Source organism: Ylistrum balloti, unplaced genomic scaffold, assembly GCF_031769215.1.
Source record: "Ylistrum balloti isolate Yb309-2 unplaced genomic scaffold, AGI_CSIRO_Ybal_v1 Utg371064, whole genome shotgun sequence".
Taxonomy (NCBI): domain Eukaryota; kingdom Metazoa; phylum Mollusca; class Bivalvia; order Pectinida; family Pectinidae; genus Ylistrum; species Ylistrum balloti.
Window position 1 is genome coordinate 403,816 of NW_026782588.1, and position 19,962 is coordinate 423,777.

Consider the following 19,962-nt stretch of genomic DNA (forward strand, 5'->3'; position numbering starts at 1 on the left):
CAGAGATTCCCAAACCTCCAGAATGCATACCTAGACCAAGAAGCAATCGACGGGCAGATAACACCAGGTGCATTGAGAGACCAAGCGATGATGCAAGAAATGGAAATCGGACGTGCTCCCCGTGAAACCCGAGAAGGAAAGCTCCTCCGTACAGCACTCAAGTACTACAATTGCTTTGTCTTCTCTAAAAGCATCCCGGTCTTCAGTCTGTCTCGGCTCTGTCACAACAACCTTTTTCGTTTTCTTTGCTTCGGATCCTTTAGGTGGCATCTTTAAGCTAAGGACGATAATGGTCTATAAACACAGAGACAATGATATATAACCATAATGCCATAAACAACGCTAGACTTACGGCGATCATACGGCGACCGTACGGCGATCTTACGGTGCCCTTATGTAGAACAAAAAACCGTGAGGGAACCTTACGATTGCCTTACGGTCACCGTAATGTCTCCTTGCGGTCACCGTAAGGTCACCTATTGGTACCGTAACGGTAACCTAACGGGACTTCATACCATGACTTTTACGATTGCCGTACGGTCTCCGCAACATTTGTGAACCCATCGCAAGCCCGCAACGCCGTACGATTTGCAAAAATCGCATCTACAAACCGCTTACCGCAAAACCGTACGGCGACCACATCATATGTGACTCAGGCATTAGGTTGAACAAAAGATACACAGTGTATAGTGCCATATGATACAAACTTAGAATTCGATACAATACAACTGAACAATGAATTTTACTGCATCATGTATCTGTTTCGTCCTTCAAGGACTCGTCAGTGATTCTACAATATACTGTTCCGTCCTTCTAGGACTCGTCTGTGATTCTACATCATACTTCTGTTCCGTCCTTCTAGGACTCGTCAGTGATGCTACATCATACATCTGTTTCGTCCTTCTAGGACTCGTTAGTGATTCTACATCATACATCTGTTTCGTCCTTCTAGAACTCGTCAGTGATTCTACATCATACATCTGTTGCGTCCCTCTAGGACTCGTTAATGATTCTACATCATACATCTGTTTCGTCCTTCTGGGACTCGTCAGTAATTCTACATCATACATCTGTTCCGTCCTTCTAGAACTCGTCAGTGATTCTACATCATACATCTGTTTCGTCCTTCTAGGACTCGTCAGTGTTGCTACATCATACAGCTGTTTCATCCTTCTAGGACTCGTCAGTGTTGCTACATCATACATCTGTTCCGTCCTTCTAGGACTCGTTAGTGATTCTACATCATACATCTGTTCCGTCCTTCTAGGACTCGTCAGTGATTCTACATCATACATCTGTTCCGTCCTTCTAGGACTCGTCAGTGATTCTACATCATACAGAAGTAGATGAAGTAAATATTTTAACGGTCAGATCCAATCTTGTTTACTTGAGGCTGCAGAGAGGTCGATTAAAAGAAGTTCATTTAAGAAATATTTGAAACCATACTGGAACAAAGAATTATCACTTCTCCATAGTGAGAGGGTTTCCGAAAGGTCAACTTGAACCGCATCGGGTCGACCAAGAGGCGAAAGTAATTTGCTTAAAAGTTACAAGTCTATCAAAACCATATTTAGATGATTTCTTCGTCGCGCATTTGATGTTTATTTGAAGGAACAATTCGACCAAGAATTCTTATGGAAACTTTTTACAGAATCTTTCTCGAAACGCTGGGTATTGCCAAACAGAGATGACGTATAATGGTATTACTATACATGAACCAGGGCAAATTGTGGAAGCCCGAGGTAAACACTTCAGTACATTTTTTGATAATGATAACTCTTTTGCGTCATTTGACGACAATTTTGCTCAAAATGTATTTCTCGAGATTAGTGAAATCCAAAATGGTATTCATATAGAAAAAGATACGTTTTTATCTGATATTTTTAGTGTTGATGAAATATGACGTGTTTGTAAGAAACTTAAAAGCAACAAAGCTGTTGGTTGTGATAATTTGGTTTATGAACATATCAGATATGGAGGAGATAACTTACTCACTTACGTAACTAAATTATTCAATTTAATTATTAAGTATGAACAAATACCAAAAGCTTGGAATACGGGTACAAGTTTTACTTTGTATAACGGTAATGGGAAACCCAGAAATGACCCCAACAGTTATAGAGGTATAACTTTGATACCAGTTTTCTTCAAAATTTTCGAGTCAGTTCTTCTGGCTCAAAGAATGGATTCCTTGTTACACTCTAATACGTTTCCTATTAGACAACAATCTACATACCAGAAGAACATATGTAGTATGTGTACTTCTTTTAATCTTCAAGAATGTGACAGATATAATTTAGTGTACAATTCTAATTCATGTGTTGCTTTTCTGGACAGCAATAAAGCCTTTGATACCGTTTGGCAGAACAGGTTGCTTCTTAAGTTGTATAACATTGGGTTTAGAGGTAAAATCTGGACTATATTAAAGAACATGTACACTGGCTTCGTTAGCCATGTTACTTTTAAAGGTCATCTGTCATCTCCTGTAATATGAAACGGGAAACCTTACAAGGTGGATCATTATCTGCTAAAATGTATTTGGTCTTCATCAATGACTTATTGAACGATGTAGAATCATTATGGTACAATTGTGGTTAATTCTTAATTTAACATCCCAACACAGGCTGATGACATATGCTTAGTGTATGGGATTACAGCATATGGTTTCAGTTTGCAAAAAATATAATTATAAATGGAAATTTTCATTTTCTGTTAATAAAAGTAAAATTGTTGTACTTACCAATAGCAGGAAACAAGCTTTGCCGAAAAATGTGTTTTATATGGAAAAGCATTGCCAGTTGTTGAAAACATTACTCATGTTGGAGTTTTACTGAATTTCAAGTTTTGTTCATATGACAAGACTGATATCGCTTGTAAAAGGACAAGTATACTAACCTTGTCAATTGATACTTGATACTTTACGGTAACAAATTCGCTACTTAATTTGCGTCAATCAATTGTACATATGGACTTTATGAATCTTCATTTTGGAGGAAATAAAGGAATAAAAATGTGCTAAATCTGACTACTCGTGAGCGTGTATTAGATAGCATGGATAGAATAGCGAGACGATGATTGAAATGATTACAGGTTTAAAGCATGTACTTTCTTTTGTATTTAACAATTTTCATCAACATATTAGACGAAACACACACTCGTACGCATCCATATATACACTCAGATACATTAATTCATCCATATATACACTCAGATATATTAAATCATCATCATTTTATGAATTATTATCATCATTATTAAGGCATTAATACGACATCAATCCTCCTCCTGATTATCATCATTAAAACACACACATTCACACTGACGTTCGTCGGCGAGATGATACCCGGCAACGGAAGGAGTCGTGGAGACGGAAAACCTGTAACTATCTAATGAATTAATTAATGATGAAAGAAGAAAAGAAATAATTGGGCTAAGAAAGTGGATAGGGGTTGACGAAGAAGGCATATCTTAGAAATAGGAGGGAGACAAATGGATGAAAGATAAAATAGTTAGAAACCAAGTGAAGTATATGCCTGACGACCCTGTCAGAGACTGAGAACTTGTCTGATGAGAAATATAATCTTTCATTGGGTGGAGTCGTATATGTATGGGTTGGTCTAGAATTTGGAGACTATGGTTCCTATCTCCGTCTCTGGTGTTGAGTGTCTGGACATCCGGTAGTGGAGGTAGTCCTATCTATGGTGTACTGTCCAAACATCCAGGCTGCTCTAATGCCGGGTCCTAATTTTTAGATTGGGAAATATAGAAGTCCATGGCTAATATGTTATAATTATATTATCAAGGCCGAATAAAGTTAGGAATTCTTTGGGCTCCTGGGCGCCGTTAAGCGCCTACTCTAATTATCGATAACCGCAAGAGGATCTTTCATGTGCGAGATTAGACAGTCCTCACACGAGCCACCATTTAGAGTCCCATCCGCCGAACTATTGTTAGTAGTTTGTGGTTAGATAAGTGCATGTGCAGTTTTAACTAATATGTTGGGGTATTTTTATTCCATCTGGAAACCTTTTCAATCGTGCTGACTAAGTTACTTTGTCACTTTGCAGATGACTAATGTTCTTTTTGTGATTTGTGTGCACGAGCTGGTTTAAAAGTGTTATGAAGTGTTGCGGTCAAATGAGTTACGTAGAATAAGTAATTGTTATGATAGGTCGGGACTATTTAAGATAGGTTTAAGTTTTGAAATTGTGAGAGTCTCTACGCCGGAATGATGGTTGGGTTATGTTTAGGGCTATGTGTTTAGAAGGAGGAGCTGGATATTAATAAAGCTGTTGCTAATGTTGATATTGAGGTTATTGAATATCACAAACATCTTAGTATATTCCTGAGTGCAATCTGTAAATGGACTTTTCGTATTGGTGACATTTCTAAAAGTGTTAGTAAGCAAATAGGAATACTTCGAAAGTTAAAATTTAACTTAAATCGCAAAACTTTAACAGTACCGTTGCAAATTATGCGCGTATAGTTACTGATCTACCTTCACTCAGTAGTCGGGAATCTCTCTATTTTTGAAACTGGTTGGGAAACTTCATCTCAACGACGTACCCACCGCTGACTTCAGCTCTTCTATAAAATACATAACTACATGACCACTTCTTACCTAAAAGACATTCTCCCTCTAGTATCTAACTCCTTATAAATTAAGAAACTCTGAGAACTATTCAATTCAAATCAAATTTTCGTTTACAGTCATCGCTGAACTCATTAATCCCTTCACCATCAGGTCATGGAATTCACTTAACTCAAATACAAAAAATGCAACTTCCTACACAAGTTTGAAAAAAAAATGCCTTCAAAACCAAAACGAATTTTCTAAAGTACTGGATTATTACATAACCGGCGAACGAAAGATCAATATTTACTAACCAGATTTCGTCAACATTGTGGCGCTTCACATGATGATCTCTTTAGTATCAATACTATTAATTCTCCAAATTGTGCATACAGTTAATCACATGAAAATGCTCATGATTTCTTATTCAAATATGACCAAATATTACAGATATTCTGAAACCTTTATAGAGTTTTACCCCTAACTTTACAGAAATTACTATTTGGTAATGAAACTTACTCGAGTGAAGAATATCAAGAGTCATTTATAAATGCTCAGCAGTCCTGACGCTTTATACACTGTACGTAAATAGCTTAAAACTGTATAAAATTAGATACAAAACTACTGTGCAATGCACGGGTGCACTGGCCTTAAGCGTGAGTTCAGTGAAGAAGTCAGGTTAGATGACAGCACCCTGAGGCAGTCGACGCTAAACAGAAAGTTACTTCCTTGTGGTAGGGTGGAAACGCCAGGTATATTGAGTGGTGAGCATTACCACTCTATATCTACCCTCGAGTTAAGAATTTATAAATTGGACTTAACGCAAGTGAACTTTTTTTTTTTAAGGTGAGTAAATACCTTAATTTTCACGATACCTCCCGCCATCTGCGGTTCATGTATGGTATGTTTACACTATAGAGACAAGTGTTGTAACTGCCGAGAAAGGAAAATGAGCATGTTTTAAAACTTAATTTATTTATTTATCTATTTTTATTTTAAGGGCCATAGATCTTAGTCACATATACATTATCTTTAAGAGAAATATCACATTTTTCCAATGAGTGTTAATGAAGGAAATTAGCCAAGTGTTGACCAAGTTATGACCTGAACAATTTGGAAATACAGGTAGAAATTGCTACGTAGACATGTCCCTGTCCGGTTGAAACACGTTCTCGTATCGAATGGGTACCTCTTTAAGGCTACGCCGAGATAAAAAAAATCTATGCGTGGAAGTATACAGTATCCATGACCTTGTGCACACAGAATGTCCTTTAATTTTGGAGCAATTCCATCTTAACATCACGATGCTCTCTTTCTTCAACAACAACAGTCTTATGTTCTTTTGTGTCGCCGATTATTGATGTCCGCCGTACCCAGTTTCGACTCCGAAACCCAAGCCAGGATAACTGTAAGTAATTTAAATTTCAAATTTCGATAGAAAATAGAAAATTGAACTTGATCAGAATGATTAAATCAGTATATCGCGTTGAACTTGATCACAATGATTAAATCGGTATATCGCGTTGAACTTGATCACAATGATTAAATCAGTATATCGCGTTGAACTTGATCAGAATGATTAAATCAGTATATCGCGTTGAACTTGATCAGAATGATTAAATCAGTATATCGCGTTGAACTTGGTCATAATGGTTAAATCAGTATATCGCGTTGAACTTGATCACAATGGTTAAATCAGTATATCGCGTTGGACTTGATCACAATGATTAAATCATTATATCGCGTTGAACTTGATCACAATGATTAAATCAGTATATCGCTTTGAACTTGATCACAATGATTAAATCAGTATATCGCGTTGGACTTGATCACAATGATTAAATCATTATATCGCGTTGAACTTGATCACAATGATTAAATCAGTATATCGCTTTGAACTTGATCACAATGATTAAATCAGTATATCGCGTTGGACTTGATCAGAATGATTAAATCATTATATCGCGTTGAACTTGATCACAATGATTAAATCAGTATATCGCGTTGAACTTGATCAGAATGATTAAATCAGTATATCGCGTTGAACTTGATCAGATGAACCAGTCAGATGGTTTTGGAAATCAGTTTTACACGCGTGAAGATTTGTTTTTATGTTATGACTGTAACTCATCAATCCTCTGATCAATCTTATTGACAACTGGTAAAGTGATGTAGCTTACGCTGTATCAATGGCTGTAATTGGACACAGAACCGTTACTATGGAAACATGATTGGTCGAAATTGAGATGGAGCTGATAATTAATAGATACAGGTTTTAAGGGAAGGCATTTACAATGGCACCATTTTTTAAAAAATGATGTCATTTGGTTGCTATGGTAACCACATCAGACCTATGATTAGACAGACCTTTTCCAAACTTATCCTCCTTAAGGTTTTGGTCCAATTTCAACGAAACTACACCGGGATGTTAGGGACTATATGTAGATATGCAAACGAGCATACGTTTTTTTCGGAGAATTTGGATATCCATAATAAGCAAGCCCCTATACAAATATTTTCACACAAATTTCCGTAACACTTTGCCCTTTCAGTGATTCTTATTAAACTTGATCAAATTCTATAGCTAATTACATCCTATAAATTGACTTATTAGGTGTTCCATACCCGTTACCATGGAAAGTCCTATTAGACTTCTGGTTGGTCGAGATAAAGATATTATCTGATTAAGTCAAAAGTTGATATCAAACGGTTTAGAAGATGACAAAGACAATGGTACCATTTTCAAAAAGAAAAGAAAATGAAAAGAAAAGAAAGCGGTTGCCACTTGGTTGCTGTTGGCCTGTGGGAAGCATTTTTTTCAAGACAACCTTAAACTATTGTTGATTATTGAGCGTGTATAATTCAGCCATCCTGGCGACATTCCTTATTCATTCTGTTGTTTTTGTTTGTGAAATGTCCGCAGAAAATACTTGTTTTTGTTCTAGTCACTTTTGAATTATCAGGCTTAGACAACTGTAGTGAAGCATTGAGTTGCAGTCAGAGTAAAAGATGTTATTACAGTGGAGACTCGAGTACTTGATTGGCGGCTAACTGTAGGAAACTCTTTGGTAGATCACGATGCCGTAATGATTAGGGGGACATCGGAGCTTCCAAGAATGGGGTCTGCTGTATTCCGCAGCATGATCAGTCGTAATGGGCTACTAAGCTAGAATCAGGGGATTTCTACGATTAGATGTCTCCTTTCGAAGAGACCACAATAGATGTTCTGCCCCATTGAAACACTTGGGATATAATTCTTTATTTATCTTTCCGGTCTGCTGTTTCTTTGTGTGTTTTATTTTCCATTTTGGTTTTCCCGGTTCTCAGCGACACCTGTCCTTACATGGCCCTAGTTGTTGAGAGGACATTAAACCTTTTGAGTAAAGTATTGAGTAAAATGTTGCTGCAGTCGGTTGGAGAGTATTTTTTTTCAATATCTGGCTATTATCAGTGTAATAAACCCATCAACCAACTCGTTGATTTTACAGAAAGAATTCTCTGTTCCGTGACTGTACTGTATAGACACACTGTAACGAAGCGTATACACATGTTGCAAGGAAGGGAGATAAATCGTATTACTTATCACATGGAAAAAAATAAACTTTGCAATAATCATTTTACTATATAGTTTCTTAGCCCATTTCGTCTGTAGTAGTTTCATTCATGCACGTTAATCTATGGCGTCCCCGGATGGGCCAATGTAGTGCTGATAGGGACTGGCCCAACCGCATAATTATATAGGTTATCATTAACATGAGCCGATACCTGTGAAGGTGCAGAAACTGGTTCTCTGACTTGCCGTAGTGTCTGGAAAATGTAAGGAGTGTTGTGATTGGCTGAAAGAGTGAGCGGATGAGGGTGTGAGCATGCAAGTCACCTGTTAATACCCTGCACACCTATTTCCCTGGATCATTTCTATTTACGACACTCGGTAGGGAGGGTTCATCCCTCATAGCCACATCCCTGGTAAGTGACTTTTATTCTTTTTTTAAGTTTTGATTTATAACCGTTTCTTACAATTGTACATTTATTCGATTTTGCTGAATATATTTTGTTCATTATGAAGTTCATGTCCTAATAATTGTACATTGTAGGTCTTAATAAATATTATAACCAACCCAGCACATGAATTGAGGTTATTTGTTCAACCCAATGCTACACTTAGTTAATGCTCACATAATATATAGTTATATGTAAATTATTCATGATGGATCTGCTATTAAACAATACAGTCTGAAGCATATCTTTTCGCAGATGACACTAAATTGTTCAGAAGCATAACAGAAAATACCGATGTGAATATGCTTCAAGATGATCTGGATCGCCTTTCAGCTTGGAGTGAAAAATGATAATTGAAATTTCAACCTCAAAAATGTATTTTTTGCGCATTGGCAGGCAAAGTGGAGACAGAAAATATTATTTAAACAACGAAGAATTACAGGAAGTCTACCAAGAAAAAGATATAGGGGTAACTATAGACAATTCTTTATCATTCGATGAACACATAAGTACACAGGTCAAAAAAAGCAAACTCTATGTTTGCACTCATAAGGAGAACGTTTCAATTTCTCAATGAACACAACTTCCCATTATTGTACAAAATAATAGTTAGGGTTCATCTGGAACATTCTATTACTGTATGGCATCCATATAAAGTCAAACATATAGATAAGATCGAGGCAGTGAAACGGAGAGCAACAAAACAATTATCAGGATTTAAGGAACTGACTTATTCGGAAAGACTGAAACGTCTAAAATTACTAACATTGGCTTTCAGGAGGATTCGTGGGGATATGAATGAAGTCTTCAAAATTACGAACTATTTTTGTGATAGTAACGCTGCTGGTTTCCTTAAATTTTGGATCAACAATGTTAAAATTCAGAGGACAAGGGGTCACTCCAAAAAACTTTACATGCAGCACTGTAAACTTGACATCAGGAAACATTATTTTGTGTTGTGTGTGGTCAAAATATGGAATAATCTCCGGAGTATATTGTATCGCCACCAACAGTTAACTCTTTCAAAAATAGATTAAATGAACACTGGGCAAATCAAGAACTGGTATATAATTATGAATCAGAAATTCTGTAGTTCCTGGATCTGACGTCTCAAATGACAATAATTATAAACATTATCATTGTATCACTGAGACCCGTATAGAGGATCGTAACGATCCTGCACTGGTAATAAACTAAACTAAACTAAATTAAATTAAACTGAACTAAACTATTAACTAACTAACTTACTAACTAACTTACTAACTAACTTACTAACTTACTTACTTACTACTATTCTCCAAAGGATATGAAAATTTCTACAATATCACAAATGTAGATACTCTGGGTCCTCACATTGATGAAAACTGTTATAAGCATACGATAGCAAAGAGACGTAGAAATGGTTCCCGCGCACCGGTAGTCCATCTTAAATAGCAACTGTTAAAAAATGATTAAAAAAAATCAAACTTCTATTATCAAAAATATAGGTAATATAAATAACGGAATAATTCAACCATTGCACATTTATATTGTACCAAAAACCGAAAAAAAATACTTCTATTTATACTATCCAAAGTTATAACTTACAATGGGAGAGTGATTTAATTCAGTGCTGAACTATTAAAGCGGAATTTCACACTCTCAATAGTGATATGAACAAATGATAATTACTGACACATTTGCATATCTTTTAGTTCATTTTTGTATGTCTGGTTTGTGGTTATTTTTATCTATTGAAAAATCATGCATTTTATAAAGTTGTTTAATCTAGTATTTCTTTTTTATTTTCACGGGTTTTTAGATTAATTTTCCGGAATACTCCACATCCAAATCTAAATTTAGTATTTACATCAAGCGCACCAGACGCTTTGATCAACGTCAGGAGGAAGTATTCTGACAAAAAGAACGTAATGTTTTTTTCGTCTGAAAATGTGTAGTAAGAATTTCAAAGGTATGTAGTTCTGTTTTGATTACATGTTAGATGATCAATTAAGCTCTTATTGTTTGCACAAGTATTTACAAGTCGAATAAATAACAGCTAGAAAGATGACAGCTTATAAAAGGAATAAGCACAGTTACACTTGAGTGAACTGCAGCCATGTCAACAAGTCCAATCAATGGTGCCGGCGACCCAAAACAACAGAACAAAATGTCTAAATTATATGAAGTGGAACGTAGTTTAATTGAAAACAACCGATGTTTTCAAAGTGGAGAGGCCTTATATTACAGTGTATAGAGGATTAATGAATCATCATACAACTGCAAAAATATAATTCATTTGCGTGTAGGAAACTACTGGAAATAGGTCCAGTGCTTCTGGCCTATAGAGCCTACATGTGTACATAAATCATGTTACGATAGTACAGTTACTATGGTGGCAACCGTTACATCAAGTTTCTCAGTAGCCAGAACTTAATGCGACTTTTAATAGTATATTGCAAAAGTTAATGTTGAAAATCGCATCCCTGCAAAAACATTAATTTTAAAATTAATCTAATTGTTATATTAAACACCAAATCATTAACCATTAATACAAAGGAACCTTGACACTTTTTAGACAAGTATTTCAAATTCAGTTGAATCAAGCACATTTTAAAATTAAAGTATTTAATACTGATGACAGAATAATAGAATACAATGCTTTCATCAATAACTTTGTTCAGAAGTTATTGAAAATCTATAAAAATCCTCTAATTTGACATGTTTGCAGTATTGTATCTTTTCAGAAATCTTGAAATTTAAATTTTTTGTTTTGAAATTGAAATTTAGAACAATTTCCACAAAAGAAATGCTTTTGAATAACTTGTCTAATTGTTTATGTAAATTGAAAATAACATATTTAAGCATTATATAAAATTGGGCCCTCCCTTGACCCTCTCTTATTTTGAGGATTCAAAGCCTTTTTTCAATTCTGATTCACAAATTAATTACATTATGATTTTCAAGAAATTGCAATAGTTTTAATCTTCTTTAGTTTGCTATACAAACTAGTTGAGTAATTTATCATTTTTGTTTTAATGGCAGTATAAATAAGATATTTCTACCGTAGAGTCAATAAAAGTTATTAATGGTGGGCACGATGGACCCCCATGGATCCTCTTTCTTCTTTGTCTTCTGAGCAACTATACTTTGATATATGTATGTCTAGATAAATGTTTATATTGTATTGACGTTAGTGATAATATTGGATGATGCATGTGGACTCATACAAAATAATGACAGTTTGTTTAATTACATTGAAGATGGCTTAATATAAGATTTATAATCTTGTTGCCAGATCCATTTTCAATTTTATAATTTGTGTATGTGTATGTTGTTTAATGAAAATATGAAAATAAAATATTGTTTAAACCAATTACAATGAAATGTTGACAAGAGATCTAAAGATTTCTGTTTTGTTTACTTTTTAATTTCATTTGGCTTCTGATTTTCTTCTTCACAGTAAGAATAGCATCTTAACAAAGCAAGGATGAGACGAGGTAATCATAAATGCTGTATTGGAAATGTGTGTAGTTGGCAGACTTTCTCTGCATATGGTATATCATACTGTTACTGTTGATTTTTGGGACTCAAATATTGAAGTCCGGGCTTCTTGCTTTTTCTGTGAGACTTGAATCAGATTTTGAGAACCACTTTATCTCTTTGTATCTGAACTCATCAAAATTTTTAAAGTTGTGCTTTGGACCCACCAGAAAATATTGTATAATAATTACTGATTTACTAACTAGTATCATATATCTTTTGAGCTTGCCCATTGATATATCCATCTTACAGTTGCTAGCACTACACACATTTATTGGGTGTTGGAGAAAATTCAGTTTCTTACACATAGCTTTTTGAATTTAATCACCTCTAATGATGATGCCAATTTCTGAAGCTGAAAGATTTATTTGTATGTAAATTTTTTCACTGGAATAGCCCTTATGTGTGAAAATTTAATTTGCATGATTTTTAACTACAATGTTTATCAAACAATATCCCCAGACATGTGTATCTACATTGAGACTAAATTTCATATTTATTTAATCCTGTCAACAGTGAAATTAAAAGATTGAGTCCTGATGAAATTTAGATAAAAGTCTGCTGTCATAGAAAATTACAAACAAATCTTACTTCATTGACCTTTTCACTTCTTGTGATGAGCACCACTGATTTTTTGGTGTAGGTACAGTTAATGTGTTGGTGCCAGAACTTATAACAGGATACATGTTTAGTAAATTTACATCTATCGGTATGATCATTATGCACACAGTGTCAACATAAAACTTCTGACACAAAGTCAGGGATAAATTTATTTAAGAACAAATGATTTAACATCCGTAAGTAATTCTATGGCACATCAGTAGATATATATCATTAGATGGGCTTATTACTAGACATGGGCTTATTGTTGGATATTATTTATATATTATATTATTTAGTATTCAGTGTTTATACTTTGTATTAGATTATAAGTGATAATAGTTCATAAAATATTTTGTTCTTGAACTTGAAAATGCTGATTTGGAGAATCTAAATTGTACAAGATTTCACTGTTACTTAAGGTAAATCCAGGTGTAACATGTGTTCTGCTTTAGATGCTTTACATTATGGAGGATGACCAATACTTCAAAGTTACCTAGTTGTATAGACTTTTAAAGCCATACAATTCAAGCCTTCAATATGATCAAAAGTCTAGATATGTGGCAGGTGTTGCTCATGTCTATATATCTCATACAAAGGAATCTTTATCAAGTATCCTATAGAGACTTTTAAAATCATATTGAAGACTTGAATTATATTACTTTAAAGTCTATATAAAGAGATTATACTGAAGTATCAGTCCGTAGACAGCTTGATTACGAGTGTGAGTGTATTGTGTGTAATTTTTAACTTGGAAATATGGTGAAATGTCCCTGGTATTTCAGCTTTGTATCATGTAGAGTTTCATCAAAGAGTTGGACCAGAATGTCTGAGTTTTATTGATCATTGTATTAATTCAGTTTTATTTGAATGCTAATAATTTTCACTAACTCTTTACACTCATGAATTTATGAAAAAGTTCGGTAATTTATAAATCTTTTCAACAGCTCATGAAATTTGATTGATTACAGGAAAGACAACAATTTCTTGGTGTGGTTTGATTTCTTGTGGAATTAATTTTATTTTTACTTTCTGTTGTATTTAGATACATGTTAATATATATGTATATATAATACATTCATACTTTACATATTTGCAACAACATTTGCATGCATTTTAGTAACGTATTGAATCATTGTTTTAATAGCATGTGTATTTATTTTATCTCACAAAGTTGCATGTTTGTAGTGGCAGTGTATTATATACATATATCAGCCATATTTGATGTGATACAAGTACTGCAGTGATTATGATGAAGCATTCCATGACCTGCTTTCAAGGTCACACTGGTCAAATAAGTTAAAACCCTTAAAGGACTTCTTCTCAATAATCAAAAGGCCAAGGCTGCTGATATTGGGTCTATAGCATGATGGAATGAAGGGCTACCAACTTTATTAAAATGATTGCATTTGACCTTGACTTACTTCCCAAGGTCACATGATTTTACTATTTTCAACAAGCAGTATGTCCAGAGTAATCACATTTGTGTAATGCATGTATAAAGGATATATTTTCAAGTTTGCAGAAAATGTCTTTATGAACAAACCAATGTCTTTTATGTAAGATGTAGTGTAGTTGACCGATTTATTTCAGGCCTATTTGGCCTCTATTTATGCTAAATACAAAATAAATCTTTATGAATTTGTATCATTACAGGACTTTTAACCAGCACAAAGTGCTGGATTCTTGGGCTCCTGGCAGTAGTCACTGTCATCATCATTCACCTGTCAAACATCGGCAGCAAAACTGACCACAGTAGTGGAATATCTGTCATCGACACCTATGGCTCCACACATGGTATCATGTCAAAGTTCTTCTCTGGTGAAAGAAATTTTGAGAAGAAAAGCAGTCATGACATACCCCCTCTCAAAAGGGGTGAAATGGAATCCAAATTAACGAATACCTATACACGCAAAGAAAATGTGTTGATTGAAGAACAGCTCATGCCTAAAGTTAGTCAGAATATAACCAAAAAGGTTGGTTTTACTTTAGAAACAAAACGTGCCCCACCAAAACATTATATTACCATTCATTTCAAAGGAAGACTGGGAAATCTGCTTTTCCAGTATGCATCCTTATTCGGAATAGCTAATAAAAACAACCTGATCCCAGTGATTTCTGAAAATAGTGAGTTGCGGAGAATTTTCAAAATAACATCCCTGTCCACAGAGAGTAACAATGTGAGATATGGCCGAGTTTTCAAAGAGAAAATTGGATGTGCATTTGAACCAGAAGCAATGAAACTCGGATCAGAAACAAATACAAAGCTGGATGGTTACTTTCAAAGTTTCAAGTACTTTCAAGAGCATGATGCACTACTGCGTCAACAATTCCAATTTAAAGATGACATACAAAAAAGAGCAGCTTCTGTATTTTCTGAACTTGTTGACCAAAAATCTAAAAACAAAAATGGTCCTGTGACATATATTGCAGTCCATGTGCGCAGGGGTGATTTTATTCATAATAAAGGTTTTAGTAGGTATGGTTATGTGTCCCCAGGCCCCGAATATCTAGAAAAAGGATTGAACTTGTTTAGAGCTAATTTCACTAACTGCATATTTGTGATTGCCTCAGATGACTTAAACTGGTGTAAAGAAAACATGCACGGAAATGATTTGGTTTTCATGAACCCTGGTAACACCCGTGAACTTGACTTCGCAGTGATGACACAATGTAGTCATATGCTTATGACTGTCGGCAGCTTTGGCTGGTGGACAGCATGGCTGATCAACGGCAAAACTGTTTACTACACAGGCTATCCCCGTCCTGGATCTGAGCTTGCAAAACAGATTGTATTAGAGGACTATAGACCTCCTCATTGGATTGGTCTGTCGTAATGTATTAATCACCAAACTTTCTCTACACCTAGTATCACAGGGGTCAGACACATTGGCCTGTAGAAATTAGACACTGAAGAGCAGTTGTGTCAATCAATATACCAGTTTCTAGTCCCTGTGTTTACAGAAATCCAGTGTTTTTTTATGTGACAAAGTATCGCCATTTCTAAATTAGAATGACTTTATTGATCAGTACAGAAATAACTTTAATATCATGACGGTATCAGCCTCCTGGGTTTACTGCAGATAAATAAAGAAGAGATGTGAGTTTTCAGTTATGCCTCAACTGAACTTTGTTAAATCTAGTCCTGGATTATTGTAGGACAAATATGGTAGTATGATTAACTGCATGAAACAAGAACTGAACCAATTTTAATGAAATTTTGCAGAAACCTTTCCTGGCATGATATGAACCAAAGTAGTGAATTATACAGTCCCCACCCCACAGGGACCCGAGGAGTCTGAAGGGTGGGGACAAAAAGGGTCAAATTAACCCAAATTTCAAAAATCTTCTCAACTCCCAGATATTTTTTAAAAACTACTTGCCAAAATATTGTATAAAATTATCTGTACATGCATGTTCATATAATGTATATTTTCTATTGCAGTATACATGTCAACATGTAATGATATATTTATGAATCAATGCTATCAACATTTATATCTGCAAGTTTACACTGGGTTGAAAACTAAATTCTTCCACTAAAATTCCATTCCAGACTGCTGATAGACATTCCAGATTTTTAACTTTTTAAAAATATATTTATATTTCAATTTCATTTTTTTGTGAATATTTGCAATTTAAGGAGGTCTGAAAATTGAAGGGAAAAAAAGTGTTTGGTGTGTCACAGATAGGAGATAAAGAACACATATTTTAATATATTAATCAGTATTTAAAATTGTATGGGTATACCATAAAGTAGAACTGTTGTCCATGATGTAAGTTTACAATAATTTTGAAATATTCCAAACTATATTTATTAGTTTGTATACAGGTTACAGTCAGAATTAAGATTGAAGAAATTTCTAGAGCAGCAACTACCAATATTTGCTATTTTGAAATTTTATTTTGCGTAAGATTTTTTTCTTTAAAATATTTGTTACATATTACATTAATTTCGTATTGTAAAAATTAGTGTTAAGTTAATGATCAAAGGAAATTCTTATAATTGAAATGTAAGGCTTGCTTTGTAGGAGATATTTTTGATAGAAAAATATAATTGAAATGTAAGGCTTGCTTTGTAGGAGATATTTTTGATAGAAAAATATAATTGAAATGTAAGGCTTGCTTTGTGGGAGATATTTTATATAGTGATGGTGACTGCAGAAATTACAAGTGGGGAAATTGGCTGAAGGGAATCTCATGTTACTATGTATTGAATTGTATTTCTACAAGTTTACAGTGAGGATAATTATGTCTGTTTTTTTATACCTGATATGTAGTATAGTTTCTAAGATATTCATAAGCATTCTTTGTCTAATTATCTTTCCCTTTTATCCATGTTTAAGATGGAGACTGAAAGATGGGTTCATATATATTTTCAAATCATCCAACGTGACGGCTTGAAACTTGATGTTTGATCAATACATTCCAACATTTAACTTATAGAAGCCTATTTTTTCTGCAGTTTGGTTGTATCATCAGTCAAAACACTATTCCTCTTGCTCTGGTTGTGATGTGATGGGCCTCCCTTATTTTGTTCTGTGAAGTTGCCACCAGATTATTTAATTTATGTAAACCCTGCCTCAGAATGACTTTGGCAGTTCATGTGATGATCATAACCCCAGCAAAATTATTTCTATAACATTGTTTTTAAAAGATTGTCTGATCCCCACCTCTACTCCCTAAATATACTGAACTAAAAACCTTGAGTTAAATTTGACATGTTTACACAGACAATCATTCATTATGTGATTTAAGTCAACTTTGACGCTGAGTTATTAATATTATTATTATTATTACATTCTTAACAGGCCGTCATCCATAAAAAGTAAAAGGCCATCAACTGGTGAAAGACACAGCGATCTTTCAAACATCAAACAAAATTTAAAGGTAAAAGACAAAGGTTAAAAATCTCACATAGTTATATCTTACAAAAAATCAAGATGATAAATTATACCCTATAATACAGACCAATATCTTTCAGATAACCTAGAATTTTATAAATCTGAACAGTTTCATAAAGGGTCTTTAGACTTATAACATTATGATAAAAAAATTCTGGAGTAGACAGAAGGTCAATGTTGTCAAATAGAAGATATATAACAGTGAATGGCTTATCACATTTTATACACCTTTTTTCACTCTAGTGACCATTTCTAGACTAACTCCTGGGAGATTAAAAACTTGCAACAGTCCCAACAAAGTTAAGTTCCTAGATCCTTTGACATGAAGGAAAAAGTCTACTATTTTTGTTTTGTTTGTGTGTTTTTTGTTTGTTTTTATTTTCTTTTGAAAATTTTCAGAATTGAAATTTTAAATGCCAATAATAGTTTATGTACATGTGTGGATATGAGTGAGGTTGAAATGATCTCTTTTTTTTCTTGTTATTTTGTACAAGGGTAAGACTAAAAAGTAATTGTTCACTTTGTTCACATCTGATTTTACCTGGTAATATTCATATTTTAAATGCCTTGTTGTTTTTGTTTACAATATTATCATGTGTTCCAATTCTGTTTGCTGCAAATTAATGAAGAAAGATTTACAAAAGGTATATGATTACAAATCACAATTTGAAAGTATTTTGTCATACATCATTATTACATTGTCAAACATCATTAATACATTGTCATACATCATTAAAACATGGTATTAATATCATCAGTTGTGAAAGCATATAAAAAGGTTCAGTATTAAAATTAAATATCATTTTTATAATACTTCATGACCATGTACCTGGTACATGACAAATAGATACATATTCCAGAATTCTTTTCTTTTATTGTGTTAGTTCATATCGTACAGAAAAGGATTTCCTTGGTATCTGATTAAATTGTGATGATTTTATTATGAACAGTATAAAATTCCTGCTCGGAAAAGTCTTGATAAAAGTTTGATTCATTCAGTACAACATAGAATTAGAAATATGTAAAAAAAAAAGTATGTTTTCAGGGAAAATTCAAAGAAATCCATTACTTATTAAGTTCAGAAATCATTTACATGAAAAGTGTTCGTTTGTTTTCGTGGAGTGGTTTTTGTTTGATGGAAAATTGTTTTTATACACAGTTGCCCAGTGAATTTTGATGAACGTATGGCAGACTGCTGATTAAATGTCTGTTTGCCTTGGTGATGTGATATATATAAAATGGAATGGTCTTCTTGTGATATTCTACTTATACTGTAAAAAGACAATGACTGAAATCTTTTTTTTTTCTAAAAAGATACACTTTTACAATTTGCTCAAAAGTTACATTGCAGAGCCACATTTTCTTAATGTGTTTTGGGGGAAAAAAAAGATTTATAAGAGATAGAATTTTTTAAAATTTGAAAATCAGTAAATATTTTATGCCTGGTAATGTCATACATTCTATTGTATTATTATAATGAAAAGAATAAACAGACATCTCGAAAGTATATTATATTATATATGACAAGTATATAATTGTTTTAGCCTGGTTTAGACAAGTGTACAATATACTCCTCCATTTATATATAAAGTCTGCTTATCTATCTTACATGCTTACAGGCGTTCAATTAAATCCACTGTGCTGTATGTATAACAGTATTTTGTTGTTTTTTTGGGTTCTCTTCGTATTCCTTTTGATCAGGAAAGTATTTTTCATTAATAATTGCATTATCATTTCGATGTAATGAATTATGTATGGCAATCATTTTGTATTCAATGCATCTTTTACTGTAAGAGTTATCGCCCTTTTATCACTACGCCGCTTAACTCAGCTGATCAACGTTTGCATTCAATGCATTAATTCGATGTATTTTTCAATGGTATGGAATAAAGTTTGATAATTTATTCTCAAGAGGGTTTTGTGTATTTAGTTTAAGATATTCTGGTTTATAAAATGCAGGAATTTCAGAGATTTATTATTAGTTTGATGTCAAGAGTTTTAATAAAACAAGAACATCAGAAAGGTGTCAAGGGCTTGATAACACAAGAACATCAGTAAGATGTCAAGAGTTTTAATAAAACAAGAAAATCGGTAAGATGTCCTGAAGCTTGAAGAGGAATAACTCCGTTGGTATTAATCACCATATTTCAATTCAGAATCCTATTTCTGGTTATTTTGGGGTGGATTTCTCCCATGAAGTTGGTGACTGATGGAGGCTAAGGGTAGTGTCATACAATACCTTCCTATAATAATCTTATCTCTAATGAGAAATGTGTTCCCCACATCTGATAGTTCTTGTTCTCTATACACAGAGAAAGTAATAATAAATTCAATTGTAACAAGAAATATGGACAAAAACTGTAA

The 19,962-nt window shown here is 33.8% G+C and overlaps 1 protein-coding gene across 2 annotated transcripts; it reads left to right on the plus strand.

Annotated features, from left to right (window-relative positions):
* Positions 1–10,436: 10,436 nt before the first annotated feature.
* On the plus strand, positions 10,437–16,603 carry LOC132560461 (galactoside alpha-(1,2)-fucosyltransferase 2-like). 2 transcript variants are annotated; one of them, XM_060225125.1, is made up of 3 exons: positions 10,437–10,523; positions 12,015–12,051; positions 14,351–16,603. In XM_060225125.1, the coding sequence occupies exons 2-3, from the start codon at positions 12,042–12,044 to the stop codon at positions 15,529–15,531; spliced, it is 1,191 nt and encodes a 396-aa protein (XP_060081108.1). In that variant the 5' UTR covers positions 10,437–10,523; positions 12,015–12,041; the 3' UTR covers positions 15,532–16,603. The 2 variants fall into 2 exon arrangements, with proteins under 2 accessions (XP_060081108.1, XP_060081107.1); XM_060225124.1 differs by lacking the exon at positions 12,015–12,051 and having other exon boundaries at positions 10,487–10,523.
* The last annotated feature ends 3,359 nt before the right edge of the window (positions 16,604–19,962 follow it).